The sequence below is a fragment of the Narcine bancroftii genome, chromosome 1 (assembly GCF_036971445.1).
Source record: "Narcine bancroftii isolate sNarBan1 chromosome 1, sNarBan1.hap1, whole genome shotgun sequence".
NCBI classification, from domain to species: domain Eukaryota; kingdom Metazoa; phylum Chordata; class Chondrichthyes; order Torpediniformes; family Narcinidae; genus Narcine; species Narcine bancroftii.
This window is the reverse complement of record NC_091469.1, coordinates 69,209,121-69,228,902: the sequence shown is the minus strand read 5'-3', so window position 1 is coordinate 69,228,902 and position 19,782 is coordinate 69,209,121. Positions and strand designations below refer to the sequence as shown.

Below are 19,782 nucleotides of genomic sequence, written 5' to 3'. Positions count from 1 at the left end.
ACGCCAGTAATATTTTAGCATTACTCATACACTCGAGACATGAAGCACCTGGTTTATTAGAAGTACATCCCCTTTTGAAAGCCATTTCTTCTCAGAATGGTCTTGTGATGTGATGTATATTCTGATTTAACTTTCAGTAATGCAATCGTAAGGAAGATGAGCACTAAGGAGATCTGTTGAATGGAGATAATTGGAAACTAACAACCTTGCACAGGCATTCCATGATTGAGTGATTTAAATCTAGCTCTCATTCTGGTGGATTTCAAAAGCATGATGTTATTATTACTTACACAAACTTTCTCTAATGCATTTAAATTGTAGACCTATGGCTTTCATTCTAACAATTCTACTTTGTCATGAAGCAAAAGTCTGCATTTATTAAATTGACATTTGTGGACTATCAAATTGTTACGATCAATTTGAGTACAGAACTTCAAACCATGGAACAAAAGGACCTGAAACTTCAAAAAGATGTAGCTAGCTGTGGCTCTGCGGAGCCTATAGTGCAGGAGAGATTATAGCTGTATGCAGGTTAGCTCAGAAAGAACACACTCTTCCCAGAAAGAACAACACAGACTCCAGTTGAGTATATTTAACACTGAGATTTATTGGGCTCACTGCTCTGCTTTTATTCTTAAGCTGATGGGTGTGGTCAAATCCCCCTCAGCGCTGTTTGGTGCATTTGAGATCCGGTTTCCTTGATCGGTCAGTTAGGCACCTTTAGTTGTGGCCAATTGGAGGGCAGCGCTGCGGATCTTGTGCAGCCTGCTGGATCGTCACGTTCGTCCTTCATTTTGTGAGGCACCCCGATGGGGCTGCGAGGGGCCGCCACAAAAATATAATTCTCGTATCGCTTCTAGTTGTTGTGATAAACAAAGGATTCAATGCTAGAATTGCAAGCTACAGACAAAATGTTTTACTTTTCTGAGATTGCATATGAACTCATTGATATTATTGAATAATGTGGTCATTAACAGTAGACTGGAAAAATCTCAGTTGCAATCCTGGAGATGTTTGAAATTGTGATTTTAATTTAAGGATCCTCAATACCACCCAGTACTTGAAGATGCACATTTTATTTTATTGTCCAATCTCATAGATGATAAGAATGTGAATGAGCAACTGTGAATAAATTACTGCTTTTGAATAGGGTGAGTAAACTTGACTAGTTAGTAGCTTTGAGTATGAAGCTTTTACTTTGTGCAGGTAATAATGGTTTTGCAAACAGTCACAGACAATCTGGGTATGTTGTACAAAATCATCAAGAATTCCTTCGCCTGGTGGCAGAAATTGAATCAGAGCTTGACTTGGGTTAAGGAACCATGGCATTCATCCTATAACAAAAAAGAGGAGGTGGGACAAGGGATTAGTTGGGTTGGGGAAAAACGGGCAAATTGGGTAGAGAAAATTATGCATGCGCTATCCTGCGAGTACTCCAGAGGGCTTAAATGGAAATTCAGAGATTTTCAAAGGAGGTTTTAAAAAAAACAGAATTCAACAAATAGCTTATCTCTTTGCAAGTTGCACCCACCTAAAGTCATTTTTTTGCAGGGTTGTAATGTTAAGCAAAGCAAGACTGCAAGGACTTCCAAATTCCTGATGCAAGTCTCCAAGCTGTATTATTAATTCCAAAATTGTTAGAAAATGGCAATCTGTTGAAGTTTCAGAAAGTTCCAGTTGTATTCTGGTTTCCTTGCATACAACCAGTACTTTCATTAAGCTCAGATATTCTTGGAACTGGGAAATAGCCAAACTTCACTAAGTTGGATTCAGGTGGCCTGATTGAAGTGCCAGTCGATAGCATACTGTTGTTGCTTATTAGTGATTTTGGAGTCAGGATGGTGTAGCCCACCATTTATTTACATTTGAGATAATCCACCCCTTACTTAAAGAAGTTACTTTTTTATGTTGGTTCTCTAGATTAAATGTTTAATCACATATTGGGCATAAATTAGCCCAAGTCTGTTTTGGAGTAGAGAATTGGAATGTATGCCAAGCAGGCATAATTTCTATTGAGTCAAAAGGTCATCCTTTGAAAGTTAAGAGCAGATGTCAAGTCCCTCACCTTTTTAACTCTGAATCACAAGAATTCCAAGAAAAACAGCCTTCAACCTACCCTGCTCAAGAAATGAAGAATAATTGGTTACACAGGTTTTATATATATATCTATCTATATATATATATAGATAGATATAGATAGATATATATCTATATATCTGTATATATATATATATAGATATATAGATATATATCTATATATATATAACACCCCAAAAGTTTTTTTTTTAATGGGATCCAACATTATCAGAGATGTTTTCACTGTAAGAAAGAAATGGGAACAACAGTACATGCAATTTGGGCATGTGAGAAAGTGAAAAAGTTTTGGGAAGATCTAAATCAGGTATTAAATAAAATCACAAAAAGCAACATACCAAAAAATCCAGAGATCTTTCTTCTAAGTAATATAAGAGGTAAAGAATTAGGCCTCAAACTGGATGAAGCGTAAAAAAGATTTATTATGATAGCCTTAGCTGTAGCAAAAAAATGTATAATGTCAACTTGGAAATCAGAAGAGAGCCTGAGAGTACAGCAATGGTACATGGAAATGAATAAATGTATTCCACTGGAAAAAATAACATATAATTTAAAAAATAAAGTCACATTATTTTTTTTTATTTTTTTTATTTTTCACACTATGAACCATATTGACCAAAATACACATAAACATTTCCCTCTTGAATATACACAGTGTCATTTTCTTCCCTTTTCCCCCCTCCCTTCCCTCCCTCCTTCACCCCCCCCCTCCCCACCCATTCAACATTCAACATATATGATACATTAAACCCATTAAACAATGTAATCACACAATGAAAATAAACAAGAAATTTGTGTCATCTACTTTTACATACTGGGTCAGTTCATTTCGTCTTCTTCTCCTTCTGTTATTTTAGGTGGTGGAGGTCCGCGATAGGACTTCTCTGTTGTGTTCCATGTACGGTTCCCAAATTTGTTCGAATACTGTGATGTTATTTCTTAAGTCACATTATTTGAACAAATTTGGGAACCGTACATGGAACATAACAGAGAGAGCTTGCCTTGGACTTCCACTCCCTAAAATGATAAAATGATAAGAAGACAAAATTACTTGATCCAGTGTGTAAAAGTAGATGACACAATTTTCTTGTTTATTTTCATTGTGTGATGAAATTGTTTAATGGTTTTATTGTATATGTTGAACGTTTAATGGGTTTGGAGGGGGGTGGGAAGGGGGGAGTTAAGGTAGGGGGGAAAAAAGGGGAGAAAATACCACTGTGTATATTTAAGAGGGAAATGTTTGTGTGTATTTTGATTGCTATGGTTCACAGTGTGAAAAATAAAAAAAATGTAAAAAGAAATTAAGAATTTGTCAAAATGTGTTCTTGAGCAGCTGTGAAGCACCTACCATGCATATTCAAGGCATCAGTGCCTTTTTTTGATTCACTGCAATAAAACCAAAAAATCGGCATCATAAACTTGGATGTCTGGTCATATTGCTTGCAGACTGCCATCTCTGGCTCCATTCCACAGCTGTTTAGAAATGCAAACTTGAGTTTTTTACCTTAATGTATTTTGTTGCAGGGCCTTAAAGGTCTTTTATTTTCAGGATGGTCACACAGCTCTGCACCTTGCAGTACGAAGATGCCAGATAGAGGTGGTGAAGTATCTACTAAGTCAAGGGTGCTTTGTGGATGTACAAGATCTGCATGGTAATTCAGCTCTGCACATCGCCTGCAAAGATGGCAACATATCTATTGTTATGGCTCTTTGTGATGCAAACTGCAATCTTGATGTAACTAATAAGGTAAATCCATTATCATTAAATATTATGATTTGTGTTTAGTTCTGCATTTGAATTTCTTAAGCTTGCTTTATAATAGTCAACAATTGAGTAACAAAGTATCAAAGAAATAAGATTTTGCTGTTGGTAAGTGAAGTATTTATTGGATGAAGACTATGATCGAATTGGGATCACCGGGTACAGCATTGCTTCCTCAGAATTATGTCAAGCATTGACAATTGCCTCCTTTCCCATCCTCAGCATTGTCATCCAGAAACAAAATAGGGTAAATATTCATGGTCCTTTTTCCCAGGACAGAGGAATCTAAATCATCAGTTTAAGGGGAGGGAAGAAAGATTTAAAAGGGACCTGAGGGGCATCTTTTTCACACAGAGGGAGCTGTCAGATGCAGTGGTAGAGATGGGAAAATTGTAACATTTAAAAGCCACTTGAACAGGTACATGGATAAGAATAGTTTCAATGGATACATGAACCAACTCAAGCAAATGGGACTTATTTGGATGGCATGGATAATGTGGGCCTACAAGGGCCTATTTCCCTACTTTAAACCTCTAGGACTCCAAATTCTATATGTGTGGAGATGCTACAAACCTTTAGCTTGTCCGCAACACCTCTCTACTTAGTCTGTAATATGTCACACTCTTGACTGCCATCCAGTACAGGGTGAGCAGAAATTTATTCCAAATGTAGATATTGTCTTAAAGCCCATCTACAAATTCCATTCACAATCTACGAGCTCTCTCCTTTCAAATTGTGAGCATATTTGATCCATAACGAGGTCTATCATTTCACCTTCTTAACATTATTCACCTCTGTTCTTACTGCTGAATCCTTCATTCCTGCCTTTTGCTAGCTTGTAGCAAGATCATACCAGTGTTTTCCTTACCATCCTTCCCTTTTCCATTCTTCGTAAACCACTGATGTCTTAATTTTCACAACTGCAGTTGCTAATAGGACTGAAGCAGGCAAGCCTACCAGCCACCATCATGTCAACCTTCTACAGGAGCTATATCGAGAGCTTCCTGGCCAGCTGTGTCTCAGTGTGATATGTTGCTGTAGAGAATTGGATTGGAAGTCAATCTATAAGAGTGGCAGAATCACTGGCGTACTGGGGCTTACCCCCCCCCCCGCCCCCCCATCCCCAGTTGTGATCTACCAGGATTATTGTCTGAAGTGGGAATGCAAAATCGTTGAGGACCTTTACCAACCCACACACAGCATCTTTTAGCTACTCCCATTGGGAAAGAGATAGCTGAGAAACAGTTTCTTCCCAAGGACAGTGAGACCAAAGGAACTGCTCACACCAACCTTCTGAGACACTTAATAAATGAATAACTATTGTTTAGTAAATATTTTTGTATATGGATATTTCTCCTGCATTTATATCACTTGTCTGTATACATGTGGGTCTGTTTTTTTCCCACTGAGAACCAGAGATCACTGTTTCATTGGGTTGTTGGTTCTTTTTCTTTTCTTTGAGGAGAATAGAACGCCTAATGATTAAATTCCTTGTTAGTTTTGGAATAGAGAGAGGTAAAGGTGAGCTCATGTAGGCAAGTATTCTTAAGGGATTTCAATTCTATTTCCATCCAATTGGGGCAGTCATCTCTATTATCAAACTGTAAGAACAATAATATATTCCCTATGTTCATTGCCCAATAATAAAATCTAAAATTACGGAACGGCAATCCTCCATTATTTCTTGTGTTCTGAAGAGAACTTTTATTTATTCTTGGTTTCTTTCCTTGATGATTCCAATGTGTCAAAGACTTAGAAATAAAAATTGGTAATAATTGAAATAAATATAAGAATTTTGGTAAAATATTCATTTTAATTGAATTAATACGGCCTATCCTAGTTAGAGAAAGTGGTGACCATCCAGAGAGTATTGTTTTAGTCTGATTAAATAAAACTTCAAAGTTTTCTTTAGAGGTTTTTTAACATTCTTAGTTATTATAATACCCAGATATTTAAATTGATCTTTCACTATTTTAAAACGATAATTAGAATATAGAGTAAGTGGGCCTTTTAGTGGGTTTACGAGCCCAAAGGACTCAAAAACCAGCAGGCAACAGAAATTTACCAACAAAAATCATTTTATTTTCTTAATACATAATAATATCAATATTATTACGATTATCTATCTTAACTTAACCCCCTTCTAATTCTAAGTGAATGTGTATGTAATGTTTATGTGTTCAGGAAAGTTGTTTTTCACTGTCCAATCATTCACTTTTCACTTCTCCAAGTTCTCTGGTATCAGGCCATCTTCCATACTGTGCACAGAGTTGAGCATTTATTATCTTCAGCAGACTCTGGTGCTTTAACTTAAGTTGTTACCACTCAGGAAGGTCGTTGTTGGTTTCAAAGAGAGATTTGTTGTTTGTTGGACACACCAACTGATCTCCTTCAATCAGCCACTGAAGTGTCTTGCCCTCTCTTGGGTTTTTCCAAAAGATAACCTTCTTCCAGGTTACCACAAAGAGATATTTTCCCCCCTATTTTAGGAGAAGCAACAATGACCACCCAAAGCCTTTGCAATTGACTAGAAAGATTCATAATAGGCTAAACTTGGAACTCAAACCCCGTCTTGAAATGGGGTCTTGCAGCCAGTCTGTCAACTTGCAGCCTTCAACACCAACTGCTGCTGAATCTCTCCGTCTCTCTCTCTCCCAGAGAATGAATGTTTTCTCACTATTTGGAAAGCCATATGACCCCTCTTAGAATAACAATCTTCAACCAGCAACTTAAACTTCTGGCAACAGTCTTAATAGCAAAATATGTTCAGTTCTTGAGCCTGGACACTGTACAAACATGCGGATCCATTAACACCCACTTGTAAAACTCTCACAAGTACTCTCCCATTGTCTCAGCAAAGACCATTGGAGACATGAAGTCTATCCCTGCATGGCACTTGAGATGTTTGTTTGTGAAATATTTTTTTCTTTGGCTTGGCTTCGCGGACGAAGATTTATGGAGGGGGTAAAAAAGTCCACGTCAGCTGCAGGCTCGTTTGTGGCTGACCAGTCCGATGCGGGACAGGCAGACACGATTGCAGCGGTTGCAAGGGAAAATTGGTTGGTTGGGGTTGGGTGTTGGGTTTTTCCTCCTTTGCCTTTTGTCAGTGAGGTGGGCTCTGCGGTCTTCTTCAAAGGAGGCTGCTGCCCGCCAAACTGTGAGGCGCCAAGATGCACGGTTTGAGGCGTTATCAGCCCACTGGCGGTGGTCAATGTGGCAGGCACCAAGAGATTTCTTTAGGCAGTCCTTGTACCTTTTCTTTGGTGCACCTCTGTCACGGTGGCCAGTGGAGAGCTCGCCATATAATACGATCTTGGGAAGGCGATGGTCCTCCATTCTGGAGACGTGACCCATCCAGCGCAGCTGGATCTTCAGCAGCGTGGACTCGATGCTGTCGACCTCTGCCATCTCGAGTACCTCGACGTTAGGGGTGTGAGCGCTCCAATGGATGTTGAGGATGGAGCGGAGACAACGCTGGTGGAAGCGTTCTAGGAGCCGTAGGTGGTGCCGGTAGAGGACCCATGATTCGGAGCCGAACAGGAGTGTGGGTATGACAACTGCTCTGTATACGCTTATCTTTGTGAGGTTTTTCAGTTGGTTGTTTTTCCAGACTCTTTTGTGTAGTCTTCCAAAGGCGCTATTTGCCTTGGCGAGTCTGTTGTCTATCTCATTGTCGATCCTTGCATCTGATGAAATGGTGCAGCCGAGATAGGTAAACTGGTTGACCGTTTTGTGTGCCCGATGGAGATGTGGGGGGGCTGGTAGTCATGGTGGGGAGCTGGCTGATGGAGGACCTCAGTTTTCTTCAGGCTGACTTCCAGGCCAAACATTTTGGCAGTTTCCGCAAAGCAAGACGCTGTTTACATCCGGTACCGCACGGATGGCAGTCTCTTCAATCTGAGGCGCCTGCAAGCTCACACCAAGACACAAGAGAAACTTGTCCGTGAACTACTCTTTGCAGATGATGCCGCTTTAGTTGCCCATTCAGAGCCAGCTCTTCAGCGCTTGACGTCCTGCTTTGCGGAAACTGCCAAAATGTTGTGAAATATAATCTAACAACTAAACCTCACAAAATTTTTTACCCCTTTTAAGAAATATTTAATCATAATTTTATTAACCCATTCCATAACAGTGGTAATAGTTCGCTCTTATGCAGATTAAGTTTATATCCTGTGAATTTACTGATGCACATAAGTAACAACAATATCTTTGGTATGGGTACCTCCAGAGCGGATCAAAAAGTAAATGGAAATCTGCATATAGAGATAACCTATTTTTAATAGGTCCCCTAAACAAAAAAGTCTCTAAAATATTCATTTATTCATAGAGCAGCTCATTGCTAGATTGAAGATTTGGGGTCAATTTAGGAATTTTTTTGGAATTATGAAATTTATATTTACTGGTCCTATTTTACATAATCATTTATTCCAACCTGCCATTTTAAATGCAAACTATGAATAATTGAATTATCTAGGAATTAAAACTTTTAACAATCTTTTTATCCACAGAATTTTGCATCTTTACAACAATTGACGATGAAATTTAATATGCCAAACAGACAATTTTTTAGATATTTATCAAATAAGAAATTTTATTCGTTCTAAACTTTCAGTATTTCCATATATTCTGGAACCAAATTTCATAGACAAACTTTTTGAATTACAATTAGTACTGTTACAAGATCAAACCAGCAACCACAAAGAAGGCATATCACACAGGGGTAAAGATGAACAATTACTTTATTAACAAAAATTCACCTTCAAATTTTAATTCAGTATCTCCCCTTTTATAACAATGCCCACAGGTTACTATGCAAATTTCTATAACAATGTAAAACTAATAAATTCCCCAGCCTAAATATAACATATGTAATTAAAGTCTAAGTTATATTTCCAACCAGCCCACAGAAAAACTTAGACACAAAACACACAAGACTCACAAAACTTCTATCTCAACCGAAGCAAAGATTATAAACAAAATTCAATTTGTTTGGTAAACTGAAGCCAAAAGATCTTTGAGAGAGAGAGCACAAAATTCTAAGTTGTCTTCTTGTGTTGTTTGCAGAGAGAGGAACAATGGCTTTAAATAGAATAGTGTAGTGGCGCACTCTCCCATAGCGAACCAGCCCCGCATGTAATGCCACGTGGCGGGGCAGCCATGTGAAGATGGCACTGTCAGGGTTTTTTCCCTTCCTCAATTCTCCTGCCCAGTGTGTGCCTGGGACAGAGATTATGATGTCACAATGCACAAGGTGACTGAGCTCATGCTGCCCTTAAAAGGGCACGTGCTGAATTTGAATAAAAACAGTAATTAACGATGTTCTATGTGGTGGCTGAGTCTTGGCTGTGACCAGCACTACATTGGTGACTCCGTTGAGCCCAGACACCTCTCTGGTCTCAAGAACATGGATCCGGCAGAGATCAATGCCGTTGCCATCAAACTGCCGCCCTTCTGGACCCATCGCCCGCGTACATGGTTCGGGCAGGCGGAGGCGCAGTTTTATCTGAGGAACATTTCAGCAGATGCCATGGTGTTCTACCACGTGAGCATGCTGGACGAAGAAATGGCAACCAGGGTGGATGATCTAATATACAACCCACCAGCCGAGAATAAATATCCTACCCTCAAGAACCTGCTCCTTGGCACTTTCGGGCTCTCCCCTCAGCAGCGTGCCTCCAGGCTCCTGCACCTCAATGGCCTTGGGGACCACACACCATCAGCCCTAATGGACGAGATGCTGGCGCTGGCAGAGGATCACAAACCTTGTTTCCTATTCTGTCAGATCTTTCTCGAGCAGATGCACAGGGGCACAGGGGCGGATGAAGACTTCACAGATCCACGCTGAGTCACAGCCCAAGCGAACACTCTCTGGCGCACCAAAAGGGAGAATGAAGCAGCCCTCAGTCAGGTTGCGTGGCCAAGAGCCACCCAGCCGCAACACTTCCTCCAAGCAAAAGCCCGAGGAGTACCATTCCACCTGGTGCTTTTACCATCAGCACTGGGGAGCACAAGCTCGTAAGTGCCGACAACCGTGTGACTACCAGGGGAAAAGACCTGGCCAGCCACCATTGATGGCTGCGACGGCTGGCCATGTGGACAGACTCCTTCATGTTACCGTCAAGTCCACTGGTCGACGTTTCCTGGTGAACACAGGAGTGAAGCTGAGCATCCTGTCCCCTACCACCCTTGAGACACGCACCCGATCTCTTGGTCCCACCCTCCGGGCAGCCAACAGTTCCGCGATCAAGATCTTCTGTACCCGCAGGGCACAGATCCAGATCAGTAAAGAGAAATTCCGCTGGAAGTTCGTGTTAGCCTCAGTGGGTACTGCATTGTTAGGGGCCAACTTCCTGAGGGCACACGGATTGTAGGTTGACATGAAGGGCAAGAGGCTGGTCAACGCTTGCACCTTCCATTCAGTGAGCCTGGACACAATGAACACCTGCAGGCCTGAGATCGCCGCCATCGCCACTTCCAGGGATGTGTATTCGAACATACTCCATGAGTTCCCCGCCATCCTTCAACCACAATTCAGCGCCACCTTACCCCGCATGGGGTATACCACCATATCTCCTCACAGGGCCCCCGCTGAATGCCAAGCCCAGACAACTTCTGCCCGAGAAGCTGCAGCTGGCAAAGGAGGAGTTTTCCTGGCTTCAGGAGTTGGGGATCATCCGTCGCTCAGACAGCGCCTGGGAATCCCCTCTTCACATGGTCCCCAAAAATCCTGCGGGGGCTGGAGATACTGCGGCGATTACCAGCGTTTGAATGAAGCGACCACACTGGACAGGTACCCGGTTCCACACATTCAAGACTTCTCAGCCAATCTCCACGGTGCGCAAGTCTTCTCCAAGGTCGATCTGTTGTGGGGGTATCATCAGATCCCAGTCCACCCTGAGGACATCGGCAAAATGGCGATCATCACCCCCTTTGGCCTTTTTGAATTCCTGCGTATGCCTTTTGGCCTCAAGAACGCAGGCCAGACTTTTCAGCGCCTCATGGACGCAGTGGGTAGGGACTTGGACTTTGTGCTTATCTACCTGGACAATATTCTTATCGCCAGCTGCAACTGCGAAGAGCACAAGGGTACACCTCTGTACCCTGTTTGTCCGACTGGCGGAGTTTGGCCTCACGGTCAACGTGGCCAAGTGCCAGTTTGGCAAGCAGACGCTGCAGTTCCTGGGGCACACCATCTCGGCAGCAGAAGCTACCCTGGCACCAGAGAAGGTCGTAGCCATCCAGCGGTTCCCCAAGTCAACCACCTTGGAGTTTGTGGGGATGGTGTATTTTTATCATTGATTCATCCCCGGCGCCGCCTGCACCACATTGATGCTGACCGCATTGATCACCACTAAGGAGAAAGTCCTGACCTGGTCGGAGGAGGCAGACACCGTTTTTGCCGCAGCAAAGGAGGCTCTCGCCAACGCAATTCTATTGGTGCACCCACGCCCGGAGGCACACATGGCGCTCTCCGTCGACGCCTCAGCCACTGCAGTAGGGGGCATACTCGAGCCGTGGCTCAACAGTCAGTGGCGCCCGCTGGCCGCCTTTAGCAAACAGCTGCACCCGCCAGAGCTCGAGTAGAGCGCTTTCGACCTGGTGCTGTACCTGGCCATCTGGCTCGTTTGATACTTCTGGAGGGCAGGCCCTTCACGGAGTTCACGAACCACAAGCCCCTCACACAGGCACTCGCAATGGCCAAAGATCCATGGTCGGCTCACCAGCAACGCCACCTCTCCTACGTGTCGGAGTTCACCACCGACATCTGGCATGGGGTAGGCAAAGACAACGTAGTGGCAGATGCACTCTCTCATCTGGTGATCAACGCTCTTGTTCCCAGCCTTGACTACAGAAAGTTGGCACAGGCCCAGAAGCTGGATGCAGGCTCTCTGGACCGCCATCTCTGGCCTCGAGCTCCAGGACATTCAGTTGCCCAACAGGCCGGACACACTGCTCTGCGACATCTCCACCGGCTCGCCGCACCTGGTAGACCCACCCCAATGGAGGTTGAAGGGTTTTAGCTTAGTCCACGACCTAGCCCACCCCTTGGTGAAGATTTAGGTGCGAATGGTGGCAGAGCAGTTTGTGTGGCACGGGCTCAAAAAAGAGGTGGCCGAGATGGTGAGGAACTGCACCAGGTGCCAGGCCTCCAAGGTCCACCAGCATACGCAGGCCCCAATCCAGCAATTCGACCCGGCGGTGCGGAGATTTCAGCACATCCACGTTGTCATCGTCCAGAGAAGCGTGCTACCTTCTCACAATAGTTGATCGGACCACAAGATGACTGGAGGCCGTTCCCATCAAAGAGGCTTCCACAGAGACATGCGCCAGGAACCTAGCCAGTCATTGGATTGCTAGATTCGGAGTCCCAGCGCACATCACCAGTGACAGGGCGCCCAGTTCACCTCTGTGCTCTGGGCTCAACTGGCGAACCTCCTGGGGGTTAAACTCCACCACACCACAGCCTACCACCTGCAAGCAAATGGATTGGTGGAAAGGTTTCATCGTCATATGAAATCCGCCCTCATGGCTCGCCTCACCGGCCCAGGCTGGGAAGACGAATTGCCCTGGGTCCTCCTCGGCATCAAAACAGCACCCAAGGAGGACCTACAGCTATCTTTAGTGGAATTGGTCTATGGCGTGCCACTCTCACTGCCTGATGAGTTCTTTGGCCCAGAGCCCAACGTCACGACCAAGCATGCAAACCTTTTGGCAGATCTCCATAAGAAACTGTCCTCGCTAGCCCCCCCCCCCGCATCTCTCGCATCATGGCATCCAGCCGACACATGGTCGCAAAGAGCTGGACTCGGTGGAATTCGTATTTGTTTGACGCGGCTCACATACGGCACCTTTAAAATGCCTGTACGAAGGTCCATACAAGGTCCTCCAGCGATCCGACAGGACTTTCACTTTGAACATAGGGGGTAAAGACGAACTTTTCATTGTGGACCGTTTGAAGCCGTCACACTTAGACATATCATGACCGGTGCAGACGGCCATGCCCAAATGCTGGGGCCGCCCGCCCAAGCGGCGGGACGCGTATTGCGGTTCTGGGGGGTTGGGGTGTTGTGTGGCAGCGCACTCTCTCATGGCGAACCGGCCCCACATGTAAGGTCACATGGCGGGGCAGCCATGGGAAGATGGCGCAGGTTTCTCCCTGCCTCAATTCTCCTGCCCAGCACACGCCTGGGGCAGCGATTATGATGTCACAATGCACAAGGTGACTGAGCTCATGCTGCACTTAAAAGGGCACGTGCTGAATTTGAATAAAAAAGTCATTAACTACTTTCAATGGGGTGGCTGAGTCTTTCTTGGCTGTGTCCAGCACTACATTGGCTTTCTTTCTTTTTCAATAATAATAAAATCTATAAACACATAATGGATATGGAATACATAATAAGTACAGAAAGTAACACAATACTTTCTTGAGCAATCGGATTATAATAAACTTGAACTTAAAATCCCTCCACTGCCCTATTCCTCCTGATCTATAACTTATTCTAGCTATGCAGCCCAAAACATCTTGACCTCTCATTTTTGGCTTCATTTTTGCGCTCTAGGTCTGGTACTCTGGTATTCTCCTTCTTTCTCTGTCTTTTTCACATCGAAGATGATCCTTAGCACTAATCTTTTTTGTCCATTTACCCCAATAAACGACTCGCTGCCATTCTTTGGATATTTTACTGCAAGTTTAGTAAGGAGAGGGTTAAGTAATTAAATGAGAAAATAACTTCATCAGCAATAAAGTTTACAGAAATAAAGCGCTTGCTGCAATTTTGGTGGTTAAATAGAATCTGCTTTTGTGCAGGACCCATTATGAGCAAGTGAATTTCCAAAAGCTTTTATTATTGTCTCTGTAAAATGAGAGGTTCAAACCCTGATCAAAATTGGTTGTTCAATACAAGCTAATGTTTGGTGTTCGTTTCTCTTTGGATTTAAAATCCTTGGTATATAGACAAATATGGTGTGCATTTCCCCCCCCCCCCCCACCCCTTAATAAGCTAAGTGTACTTCGCCATTCATGAGTGTTGGATTCTGTGATCAAAGAATCACTAAAGCCAACTACTCTGTATGCATTTCAAGTGTCAGGAGAGGAATGTAAAAATCAGCCCTATTTTCTGCCTGAGGTGTCGAATTAATTGAACTCTACCTCTCCTGGTCTATCATGTTCAGACATGGGGGAGCGAGAGATCCGCCAGCAATTAAGTGTTTCCCTTTTCAGAAAATAAATGTTAAATCATTATTGCTTCATTCTTTTTAAATAATCATTTCTTTCTCGCATTAATCACATTTACTTCTCAATACAGTATGGAAGAACACCTTTGCACTTAGCTGCTAATGCTGGAAGTCTTGATGTTGTTCGCCACCTGTGCCTTGCTGGTGCCAATGTGGAAACTGTTAGTTTGGTAAGTTGATCAAATTATCATTTTTATTGTAACTCTAATAACTCTTGATGCATTCTATTAACTTTCAAAGGTTTCACCTCAAAATATTAAAGAAATTGGCTGAAAGTGAATGAGGTGCTAATGGTTTTAGGTTATGGTCAATGTACTTATGAATTTCCTGAATTGACTCCAAGTTCTGAAGGGGAAACAAAGATGCGAATGTAGCTTACATTTGTCCTGATAGAGTAAGATGACTTCATCTCTCCATTCAGTGCATTGTCCCACTCTTTTTGGCAATGGATCTAAATTGTACGCGTCCTGATTTTTTTTTTGTTCTCTTGCTAGTTCCCTTTTCTCCACTGAAAGGGACAGATCATGAGAACTTAAGTTCAACAGCAGCTGCCTCTATAATGATGCTCTTTAAATGCTCAGCAGGGCCAGGGCAGCCATCTAATCATCTCTAAATATTTTTTTTTAATTTAGACATTCAGCACAGTAACATGCCCTTTTGGCTCACGAGCCCGTGCCACCCAATTACACCCAATTGACCTACAACCCCTAGTACGTTTTGAATGGTGGGAGGAAACCAGAGCCCCGGGGGAAAACCCACATAGACACGGGGAGAATCTGCAAACACCTTACAGACAGTACAGGACAGTACAGAACCCCAATCCCGATCCTGGTGCTGTAACAGCATTGTGCTAACTGCTTTGCTAGCCTTGCCGCTGCTAATAAATGGGAAGCTTAGCTCCTTGTATTTCTTCTTTTCAGTCTAATTCAGGGAATTGCAAACTATGTGCTCCCCAGTAAATGAGATGATTCAACTCAGAATTAGGAATGTGACTGATATTTAACCAGTCAGTTGTAGTCAGCTAAACTTTCTTTAAAAAGGGGTTTATTGTTACCCACAATATCTGTGAAAGGTTGAGTTGACGTCCACACGGACTTCTGTGGGTACTCTATTGATATTGACATATGCTGTATACAAAAGAAACCTAGTTCTTGTTGGTGAATCAAATTATTACTAAAAATATAGATGTTTTGTACATAAATGGTAATTACTTGATTTTTTTTTGTTTTAATTTTTATTTCCAAAATACAGTATTTGTTCTCCTATATTAACGCAAACTGCCTGTCTCCTTTGAAAGTAAATAATGTGGATTTTGGATGTCTGAATTTAAATAGAAATAACTGATCAGGCAGTGGAATCAAAAACAAGGTTTACATTTCAGATTAGTATTAGTTTATTTAAATCATTAATGCCTTGGTGAACATTTCAGAATTAGCTGCATTTTTCTTTCTCCATAAATGCTGCTTTATCTGTTTATTATTTCCAGCATTTAATTTTTTTTGACTAATATGCTTTTGATATAATGGGTGTGCATAATATTGTGAGAGCATGTTTAAAATTTGAAGTGCTTGATTTTATTTTAATAATTTACATAACAAAGAACAGTTTTATGCTCTGATATGAGAAATATTGCACATACTTGCAGTATGAACCCCTCTGCAGTGGTATAATTACCACCTTTGCTTTGTACTAATTGATCTGTTTATTCCTCTGCAACGCCATACACTACTTTTGCCTTTCTAATTGATTCAGTGGCACCTATGTTAGAGTTAACCTGTTAGACCACTCACAGAAGTGCCCATCTCACAGTACCCTGTGTAATGTGACAAATTAACTGAAACTTAAAACAGTGGCAGTCAACAAAGATAAATGAGGTATTGACATTTATCTCAAACCTGTCTTTAGAAATGGAGAAAAATTGGAAACACTCAAAAGATAAACGAAAACAGCAAAGAGGCAGGATACAAAAATTTTAAATTTACTGAACAGAAATAATTATTAAATACTATGAAAGGTTATAAATTAAGGTTTTGAAAGGGTTATGACTAAAGAGGAGGCCATACTAGATCTAGTACTGGGTAATGAAGCTCGTCAGGTGATAGACCTCTCAATGGGTGAACTTTTCGATGACAGTGACCACAACTTCCTGACCTTTAGCAGAGCAATGGACAAGGAGAGAAGTAGACAAAATGATAGAATGTTTTATGGGGGTGGACTAATTATGATTAGGGTTAGGCAAGAACTGGAGAGGGTAAATTTGGAACAGATGGGTTTTTTATAATTTTCAAATTTTTACATTTAAATTTAGACATGCAGGCCATTTCAGGCTTGAGTCCATGTCGCCCAATTACACCCAACCAACCTACAAATCCCGGTATGTTTTGAATGGTGGGAGGAAACCAGAACCCCCGGGGAAAACCCATGCAGACATGGGAAAACGTTCAAACTCCTTACAGACAGCACGAGATTCAAACCCCAGTCCCAATCTCTGGCACTGTAAAGGCATTGCGTGGCCACTCCTACTCCAGGGAAAGCACAGAAGTATTGTGGAGAATATTTAGGCACCAGGATGTTATCTGGATTGGAGAATGTGTCTTATGAGGCAAGGTTAACTGAGCTAGTGATTTTCTCTTTGGAGTGAAGGAGGATGAGAGGTGATTTGGAGATCGACATGGAGTGGGTGGAGAGCCACCAGCATCTTTTTCCTGGCACAACAGTACCAAATACCAGAGGACATCTGTACAAGTTGAGGGGAGGGGAGAGTGGTTGAGGGTGGGGGAGAGATGACCAGTACTTTTCTTTTACACAGAGTAGTGGGTACCTGGAATACATTGTCAGGGGTGGTGGTAGAGGCTGGTGCAATAGGGACATTTAAAAGACTCTTGGGTACATGGATGCAAGAAAAATAGAGGGTTATGGGTGTGAGGGAGGCGAGGTTTAGATTGTTCAAGTTTATATTGGTCAACACAAGGGTCTGTACAGTGGTGTAATATTCTGTGTTGTATAAAAGGCATGAAAAGAATATTGGAATGTTGAGCAGCATCGGAAAGGTCCAGGCAAGGACAGTAGTGTGAAATTAGAAAATAAAGAGATTAAAACAGAAACACTCAGTCAAAACAGTACAAATTGCTGAATAGACTGATGGAAATGTTGCTGATGTAAGTAGAGCATAATATGAAGTTGAGGTGTACATGTTCATGTCCATTGTGTACAAGAGAAGCTGATATCAGCTCCCTGGTAATGAAGTGTTGAACTGCTGTTGGTCTGCCTTGATCAAAGAGGACAAATAAAACCAAAAAAATGATGCATATACACAACAGATCTGGCAGCAACTTGAGAATGTGAAGTAAGAAAAGACCATTTTTTCCTTGTGCCCACTCCACCATTTAATAAGAACAAGGCTGATGTAGTATCTCCTTTCCTGGTCTAACTCAAATCTCTTGATTTCAAAAAATCCATTGATGTGTCTGGAATATACTCGATCATACCCTCCAGAGATTTCTTGGTTAAAGCAATCCCATGTTTCACTACCTGCCCTGAATGCTTATTTGTGATTATACCCCCTGATTTTGGACAGCCCAGACATGACAAAAATCATTGTTGCCCCATAAGAATGTTATATATGTCAGTGAGACTTCTCCTAATTTTTAAAAACTCAAGAGAATTAAATATGTATCTGACTATTCTCTCTTCATGCACCAAACTTACCATCCCAGCAATCAATCTGGTGAACCACAGCTGCAGTTCCACTTTAGTGAGTATATACCTCCTTGGGTAGGGAGACCCAGTCCTTAGAACGATATACCAGATGCAGCATCACAGGAGTTGTGTAGTTTGAGCAAGACGCCCTTGTTTTTACAGTCACTTCCTCTTAAAGCAAATGTCAACATGCTAATTGCCTTTTTATTTGTTGGCTATTCCTTATCTTAGGCATTCCATCTTTTATTTGGTTGACATTTATTTTATCAAACATCAAATCTTAGCCGATCATATACCATTAAGTTGCAAGAGTGACTATAAGCTAGTCCCCAGGTTGAAAATTTAGCATCACCAATTTAGAATAAGCCCTGTGCTGAAAATTTATAACTGAAGGAGCAAATGCTGTAAAATTCCCATTATCCAGCACTGATGCAGGAAATACAAATGTTCCAGTTGATTGAGACTCACTCTTACAATGCCTAATACATCTGCATTAAGAGTACACTGTTTATAGGGGGAGTCACGAGATGGAGTAGTGGCCGGTAGGAGAATACTAGCCCTCTCCAGAAAAGAAGGAAAAAAGCCCCACTGACACACAAATCACAGCAAATAAAAAATAAAAGTGTGGAGAAAATGGCACCTAAGAAAGAAAAGCCAAAAATAACAGGAAGGAAAGAAGAAAGAAAGATGTCAGAAGAGAAAGGTGAAGGCCTTACCTGTACGAAGAAGCAAGGACCTGCCGTGGAAAGAAGAGCCCACTCCCTGAGGTCAGTGGAGACCCTGCAGGGTCGCGACCCATCGAACGCAGGTCTGCAAAGATGGCTTATAGAGCCAAACAGAGGTGCGCAACCGTGCATGCGCACGACAAAGACAACACTGATGGGAGGGGGGACCAACTGTGGAGTGAAACTCCACAGCACGAACAGCTGAGAGAGACCCGACAGCAGGCTCCCAGCTGGAAGATACAGAAAATAACGGGAACGGGAGGAGTGAGAATGAAAAAAGTAAACCAGAGACACAACAGATAACCAGCCCAGAAGAAGAGGACCAACATCAAGACACCATAAAAAAAATACCCAACAAACTGAGGCAAGCAAGTCAACAAGAAAGTCAGAAGAGACACAGATACAAGGAAGAGAAGTAGAAGACACAAACCCAAGAGCAGACACAGGAGAAGAAGAAGGAGAACACCAAGCTCTGCACAGAGGAATAGAAGGTAAAATCAATGGATAGTACATAGATTAAAAAAATTTCAAGAACATATGAAAGCATTAAGAGAATGGCTGACAATAGAATTTAGTGAAATAAAAAGAAAAATGAAAAGTACACAAGAAAAAGTGAATAGAATAGAGCTGGTCATAACAGATGTAGGGAAAAGATTAGAAAATGTGGAAGAACGTGTAATGGCGGTAGAAATGGAAGTGAATGACTTAAAAAGAAAATTGGAAGAAAATGATAAAAAAAAGTTAAAGTTGTTAGCTCAGAAGATGGATATAATGCAAAACTATAGTAGGAGAAACAATATAATGATAGTGGGCCTTAAGGAAGATGAAGAAGGCAAAGATATGAAATAATTTATAAAAGAATGGATCCCCAAAGTCCTGGGAATGCCAGAAAGGAATGGAAATAGAAAGAGCACACAGAATATTAGCCCTGAAACCACAGTCACAACAAAAACCAAGAACCATTTTAGTAAAATTCCTGAGATATACGACAAGAGAAAATATATTGGAGAAGGCAATGAAAAAAATGAGAGAAGACAAAAAAACCACTGGAATACAAAGGTCAAAAAAAAAATTTCTACCCAGACACAAGTTTTGAGCTCCTGAAGAAGAGGAAGGAGTTTAACACAGCAAAATCGATCCTATGGAAGAAAGGCTATAAATTTATGTTAAGATATCCAGCGGTGCTTAAAATAGTTATCCCAAGGCAGCAAACAGACTGTTCTTGGATCCGGAGAAAGCACGAGAATTTGCAGAATGCCTGAAAGA

The 19,782-nt window shown here is 42.1% G+C and overlaps 1 protein-coding gene across 6 annotated transcripts in view; it reads left to right on the top strand.

The window, feature by feature from the left end:
- dapk1 (death-associated protein kinase 1) overlaps positions 1 to 19,782 on the top strand; it is a 262,641-nt gene that overhangs the window by 175,203 nt on the left and 67,656 nt on the right. For all 6 annotated transcript variants that reach the window (XM_069929540.1, XM_069929535.1, XM_069929546.1 and 3 more), the window contains 2 exons: positions 3,644 to 3,841; positions 14,164 to 14,262. In XM_069929540.1, the coding sequence (XP_069785641.1) occupies positions 3,644 to 3,841; positions 14,164 to 14,262 (297 nt within the window). The remainder of the gene's footprint in view (positions 1 to 3,643; positions 3,842 to 14,163; positions 14,263 to 19,782) is intronic.